The sequence below is a fragment of the Protopterus annectens genome, chromosome 9.part0, assembly GCF_019279795.1.
Source record: "Protopterus annectens isolate FY-2018-M chromosome 9.part0, PAN1.0, whole genome shotgun sequence".
NCBI lineage: Eukaryota > Metazoa > Chordata > Ceratodontiformes > Protopteridae > Protopterus > Protopterus annectens.
In genome coordinates, this window is record NC_056743.1 from 1,308,723,252 (window position 1) to 1,308,730,751 (window position 7,500).

A 7,500-nucleotide genomic window follows, 5' to 3' on the forward strand; every position below is an offset into this window, starting at 1 on the left:
TCCCTAGTTTGGAAGAATGTTCCTATTTTCAGGCCTAATTCACCCCCTGCATATGATATTCTTGTTTTTGATGGCATGTCCCAGTTTTCAGGTCTTCACACAATTTTCTGAATTCCTCTCATGACATGATTTTTTTACGTTGTCTAGTATACAAAAAAACACACTACATCACCAACATACTAGTAACACCAATAATTCAAAGAAAGAGGACAGACATCGTATGTCTCCCTTTTTCCAAAGTAAAAATAAATTAACTTGTGTGGTGGGAGTCTGCAATATAGTTCATTAAAGCTAACAGATTTTATGCTATCTCTGATAATCTGCTTACATTTTCCATCATTTTGTGACTTTCTGTCAATTAAACGGTTGTTTCTGAGTAATAGTCCAAATTCTTAGTGGCAGCAGGAAGACTTATGTGCTATTTGGTATTCAAGACTTAGATTTTTGGCTGGATGTACCTAATTTTCAAGAGCCTTTGTTCCTATTTTCAATGTCTGCAAACTGAGAGGAATGCACATCAGTGATCTAGGAGGGCTGTCATCCTAGATCCGGCATTTTAAATTACTATTGCCAATAATAACTACTGCTATTATATGGTTCTATTCCCACTCCAGGTGATTGGATTGCTGGCACTGTAATGTAGCATTAGATGGTTGTTGCACTCCTGGTTGTGTTATTATTTAAATAAGACATTAAACTGAGGCCTCACCAACCACAGCTGGTGATAGCTCAAGTGGATGTCAAAGATTCCACCCCACATATTGAAAAGAAAAAGGTGTCCCTAATGGCCTGGCTAAATTTCCCACAGTACTGTATATACATAACTCCTCTGGCTTCTTCTGTAAGAGGCCACTAGCCTAGTGGGACTAACCTAGTCAGCAAAGGATAATCTTTGCATCTCTAAGAACCCTGATGTCACCTGCAGGTGGTCATGAGTAAAAAGCTGTAACTGAGGACATTAAGCTACAAGCATATTCTACATCCATTTACTGAGCAGAAAACACTAGAAGGCTTACACTACTTACTCAGGCTATGTCCAGGACTTACAGACTTGGTCACTGGGCAGCTTTCACCGGGAAGGTTGAATGGCTGTTGGACTTTGGTCCGTATGATTCTACAGAGAAAAGATAGCAATGCTAATTTTACTACAAATTAAAAAATAAACGTCAACATTTCACTTTCCACTTCATTAAAACTCATTGCTTCTCATTGTCTTATTATCTTAAAAAAGATAACTGGTGTTGATTTTTTTAGTTTCCTATCCCAGGACTAACTTGCATATCCTGATTCTCCTTGAACTGTCCTTTTGATAGAAATATATATGCTCTTATAAGGCTTGTTACATTTATTTCCATTAAATTTACTTATATATTATCAGACTTTTTACTTCACCGTACTTAATCTAGTGTGATTTCATTGCTATGCCTTCTATCTCAGTGATAGCAACAGTCAGGGTCTTTCCTAAACCTAGTTGCCCTTGGTCTGCTATGATGGGTAATGAAGTGTTTCCCATGTAAAGAGCATGAGTCTCCAGATGAGACTCAGTTTAGGTTGAGGGAGGTGATTTTTTTCTATACCATCTCTTCAGAGATTAAAGGCTGTTAATTACAATCCAGCTAGCGCAGCATCCACTGGTGCCACAGAAATGGGCACCCTTTCTTTCATACCTTCCAACATATTGCTTGTGATGTCAGTTCTTGTAGGGAAAGTGCCATGATACCCAGTCCCTCCAGGAGATGGCTCACAGTGGTAATTCCTGCACCAAGAAGAACATCTGGCTACCATTTGTTTAATCCACCCCCACACACACACACCATTTGAAGATAGTATTCTAGCATTTCCTGCTCATCGTCTGATCCTAGGTCACTATATGGATGGCTTGAAAAACTGCTCAATGAATGCTCTCATGTTTTTCTATTTCAAATACAGAACTTGATTTTGCATTTATGCTAGCTCATAGATTACTGCTTTCATGGTTTCATGTCTTCCAGACCTGCCCTTTCATGTTAGGTTGTATCCATAAGGATCATTTTGTACTGTTTAATTATTTTTTTGTATAGACTCTGGTTCATAATTACACTATTTTTATTTTGCTTGGCCATTTAAAAAGAAGGTTCTGAGGGCTGCGATTATGGCTTTCATTACTCCTCTTACTGATGCCTGATCACCTAATGTTGCTTCAAGTTTTGCCAAACAGAATGCAGACTGATGCCTGGTGAAAATGTGCATCTTTGCCAGACAGCAGCTGATAACAAATTTATCCCACCTCACCTCATAAGTAATTCTTCATTTACATTCCTGCTTTACAGCCTGCTCATTCTCAAACCAATCTTTATAGGAACACACCTATTGATAGAGCTGACACTAGGGACAGTGTCATTGTCACACACTCCTTCAGTTAGCAGTCGATCTCGAATCTCCCAGGCAAACATGGTGGGGTTTTGCCTCTTGTATTCACCAATCTTTTCCACCACCTTGGGGGTTGCAACCTTTGGCTTGGAACCACCAATGACCCCTGGCCTTATGCTACCAGTCTCATAGTACCTGTTTAAAAATAGATACAAATGTAAATCAAACAAAAGTAACAATACTTGAAGTATGCCATAGAGTAACACTGAATACAGTCTGGTGAAAATTAAAGCATCCCATAAAGCCTTGGCACTAATTACAATATATATGCATTAAATAAAATGGAAAGTTGAAGAAATAGTAACTTCTTTTCATGGAAATTCACCTTCATATGCACTGCATACATTTGACAGAGTTGAATATCATAGATCTAAGGCATTACTCAGTAGAAAAATTCTCTCACAGTTAAAAACAAAACTGCTCATTAAAGTGTTAATATATTAGTGACACCCCTCTCACCACAATGACTGCTGTCCCATCCAGCATCATGCCATGCACATCTGCCACCCCATCCAGCACCAAATCCATGCACAACTGCCATCCCATCCAACCCCTATGTCATACAAAACTGCTATCCATTCCAGCAACCATGCCATGAACAACAACTGTCCCATCCAGCACCCATGCCATGCACAACCACTGTCCAATCCAGCACCCATGACATGCACAACCGCTGTCCATTCCAGCACCCATGACATACAAAACCACTGTTCCATCCAGCATCCATGCCATGCACAACTGCCATACCATCCAGCACCATGCCTTGCACAACCACTGTCCCATCCAGCACCCATGCCATGCACAACTGCTGTTCATTCCAGCACTCATGCCATACACAACCACTGTACCATCCAGCACCCATGTCATACACAACTAATGTCTATTCCAAAACTCATGCCATGCATAACTGCTATACCATCCAGCATCCATGCAATACACAACTGCCATCCCATCCAGAATCCATGCCATGCACAACTGCTGTCCCATCCAGTACTTATGTCATGCACAACTGCTTTTAATTCCAGCACTCATGCCATGCAAAACCAGCATCCCATCCATCACCCATGCAATGCACAACTACCGCCCCATCCAGCACCCATGCCATGCACAACCACCACGCCATCCAGCGTCCATGCTATACACAACTGCTGTTCATTCTATCAGTGTCCCATCCAGCTCCCATGCCAAGTGTAACTGCTGTCCCATCCAGCATCCATGTCATACAGAACTGCTGTCCATTTCAGCATCCATGCCATGCACAACCACCAGCCCATCCAGCACCAATGCCATGAGCAACCTCTTCCCAGCACATATATATTAATATATATATAATTCCCAGCACATATATATTAATATATTAATATAATAATTAATAATTAATTAATATATTAATAATACTACTGAATTTCTTGAATTTACATATCAAATGAGTACTGAAGAAATTCCATATTTAGACATATTTATTAATAAAGTAGTTGATGGGTTCACCTCCAAATTGTACCGAAAACCTACGTTTTCAAATGATTATATTCATTTTGGTAGTAGCCATCCTCCATACATATTCAAAAATGTTGTTAAGGGGCAGTGCATCCGTGCAGCCCGTATGTCTTCCACTAGGGAACTCATGATGAAAGAATTAGATGATATATACAAATTGTTTATAGATAGAGGATATCCCAAACAGTTACTAGATGATGTGGTTGTATATGTAAAAAATCAATGGGGTATAAAGTATCCCCCCCTTTTGGGGAAAACATGTTCAGATAACAAAATAGTGAATAATATCCAGGGGAGGAGGGTCTGTGTAATTACGTACAGTGTGTACACGAATTTGGTTAAGGAGATAATACACAGACATTGGGATCTACTATCCAGTGCTGAGATGATTGGAGACATTATAGGCAACAACCCGGTGTGTGTACTAAAAACCTCAAAAAATATTAAGAAAATATTAGAGAGTGGGACTTACCATAATGTCACCAAATATAAGAGAGGCACTAGGAAGTGTGGAACATGTAGACAGTGCAAATACATTTATGAGGATAAATTTATCAAATTGAACAACTGCATAAAAAGTATTTGCAGATGTAGAGAAGGGAATTGCAACACACAGAGGGTTGTGTATCTTGCTACATGTACACAATGTTCAGTATATTATATAGGCAAAACTGAATGAAGGTTAAAAACCCGTATATATGAACATATATACCATATAAGTAAAGATGACATTAAAAATGCCCTTAGTAAACATGTTATAGATAAGGGAACTGAACACACTTTCAAGTTTGCCATTATTGATAAACTAGATATGACAGTAGGTATTGGTAATTGGAAAGCATATCTAGGGTTTTTGGAGAGTAAATGGCAGATTTGTTGTGATGCTACCACGTACCCGGGATTAAATTAATATATCAGCCTAAAACCCTTCCTTATTTTAGATTAATAATATAATACGGTTGTTTGATACCCTTCTTGCTTTTTATATCAACATCATTGTATTTGAATATCCACTAGATACATATTAATTTGAGTTATATATGTTATGTAGTATACTAGTACCATCTTAGTCAGTGCACTATGTATAGGTTTGTAGAATATGAAGCAGTAGGGCCATAGGATGTTCACATCATTTATATGCACTAAGTGTATAGGTTCAAAATGTATTATGTGAAAACCATTCTTAGTATTAATTTATTCTATTTTATTCCAATTATTATATCACAATCATAATATGTAACATATAGATATATATATTAATGTCAGAATTAATGAGAGTTTTTATTCAAATTTATATATACATAATTTTATTTATGACAGGAAGTCCATTTCTTAATACCCTTTTATGTTTTTTAAAAATATGTTTTGTAAATATGTTTTTAAAATATGATTAAGGTATCAATTAGTATTTTTGGCGCCAAATCAGGTATAAAAATAGAATTGATTGGTCATAATTAATTGGTTCTGAGGAAGTCTGTTTGAATCAGATGAAAGCGCTTAACCTGGATGTAGTGTGATTTTATTCAGTTTTTCATTGTTCACTGCTTTGGAATAAAGTGTAATTGTCAATATTCTATTGTGGATCTCTATCTGTTCGAGCTACGTGGACTTGTGTCTGTTTTTACAATATCGGTTGCTTCAATTTGTTTTGATAACTCTATAGATGGTACATATAAGTTTGTGGGGCTTGTTGTTGTATCTTTTGGCTTTTCCCAGTTAGGGGTTGCCACAGTGGAACTTCGGTACGCTAATGATTGGCAGTAGATTTTTACGTACCGAGTTGCCAGCCCTGACGCACAGCCTTTAACAAAGGTACGCCCATTTATGCATGTCTCCACACAGAAGACGCTTTAGCTGAGAATTGAACAGGACAACATCTTACTCTGAGACGACAACGCTACCGCAGCACCACTACCGCAGCTTGCCCATCCTAAAAAAATACTTGATGTTATTTTTTCATCTTTCTGCATGTTATTTTCTGATGCTTGGAGGGTTGTCATTCAGTATTTCATAGTAGAACCAATTACACTCCTAACAATATCCTTAGTATTTGAACTGAGACATCTTGCAGGAAATGGAGGAAATGAATAACTAAGTCTCAAACCATTTGCAGACACAGTTCAGTTGCTTTTTTTAGCTTTATGCCTGTGTTTTTTTGGGAGGAGAGAAGATATTATTTGTCATCAATTTCTAAAGGCAAGGGCAGAATAAATAACCTTTGTAAATTCTGTTAGATCTTTCTGAAAAATGTATGAGCTTCAGAATATGTGAAGGCTAGCTCTATACAGCAGGCTTCAAAACCCAAAACTATTTCTTAATCTTTCTTGAAAAGTATAACCTTCTGATGTCATCCTCTTAGCATGCTAACATTGAATATTGCAAAAAAAATGTTTTTCTTTTCCTTTAATTTGTTATCTGAGCAATAGACCTTTCTGAACTTTAAATTATTATACAGTGCTGCCTGTTGTTCATCCAAGGCTGCTTCCACACATTACTGGGAATTTTCAGGAAGTGTTTTTCTAAACTCAGCTTTACCTGCTGTCCTGTTTTAGATCTGCCTTTCTTTAGGTTGGTCACTGAGATGCAGATGACTTACCTGCCCAAGATCTTGCTGACGCAGCCATGGCTCACTCTCAGCTGGCGAGAAATGTCACAGGGCCTCACACCCTGGTGGGCCATTTCAACTATTCGCTGCCTCACTACCTCGGGGAGCGGTCTTCCATTCACAAAGCTTCCCCCCAGCTGATTTAAACCTCCATGTCCTATAATGAAAAGAAAAGATTTATGAGTAAAGTACCATTTTCTATAATTTTCATTTAATTAAAGAAAAACTGCATATTATATCTCACATTTATTAAATCAACATGAACAGATGATGGTTGTTATCAAAAGAAGTCAATGTGTCTTAACAGATCTTATTTGTTTCATCGTTTGTTAAACAGTGAGTACATTTTGTATGTCATTGGTACATATAGAATTAAAAATCACATAAATAATTATGCAGTAATAACATTTACATAAAATAAACATGAAATGTAAAATAAGATTTCAACAACATTCTCATAAATAAGTAATTAGTGTATGAAAGAATGTTTAAAAGACTAAATGCATACCTTACTATGTGTGTGTGCGTGTGTGCATGTGTGTGTGTGCGTGTGTGTGTGTGCATGTGTGTGTGAGTGTGTGTGTGTGTGTGTGTGTGTGTGTGTGTGTGTGTGTGTGTGTGTGTGTGTGTGTGTGTGTGTGTGTGTGTGTGTGTGTGTGTGTGTGTGTGTGTGTGTGTGTGTGTGTGTGTGTGTGTGTGTGTGTGTGTGTGTGTGTGCATGTGTGTGTGTGTGTGTGCGTGTTTGTGTGTGTGTGTGTGTGTGTGTGTGTGTGTGTGTGTGTGTGTGTGTGTGTGTGTGTGTGTGTGTGTGTGTGTGTCTGAGTCTATATACATTTGTATCTCTTCAGACTACCTTTAACACCTGTGGTTAATCGTTAGTGCAGATCCTATGTGAAATATAATACCGCTTCACGTTTCTACATTCAAGGAATGTAATTTATTTTAATATACAGAATTCCTCTATACTTCCAAAAACATATGCAACCAAA

At 37.8% G+C, this 7,500-nt stretch overlaps 1 protein-coding gene across 3 annotated transcripts in view; it reads right to left on the reverse strand.

Moving 5' to 3' along the window:
• Positions 1-7,500, reverse strand: part of PAX8 (paired box 8) — a 127,842-nt gene that overhangs the window by 55,729 nt on the left and 64,613 nt on the right. For all 3 annotated transcript variants that reach the window (XM_044084274.1, XM_044084273.1, XM_044084275.1), the window contains exons 4-6: positions 6,503-6,668; positions 2,347-2,544; positions 1,026-1,114 (exon numbers count right to left, since the gene is read on the reverse strand). In XM_044084274.1, the coding sequence (XP_043940209.1) occupies positions 1,026-1,114; positions 2,347-2,544; positions 6,503-6,668 (453 nt within the window). The remainder of the gene's footprint in view (positions 1-1,025; positions 1,115-2,346; positions 2,545-6,502; positions 6,669-7,500) is intronic.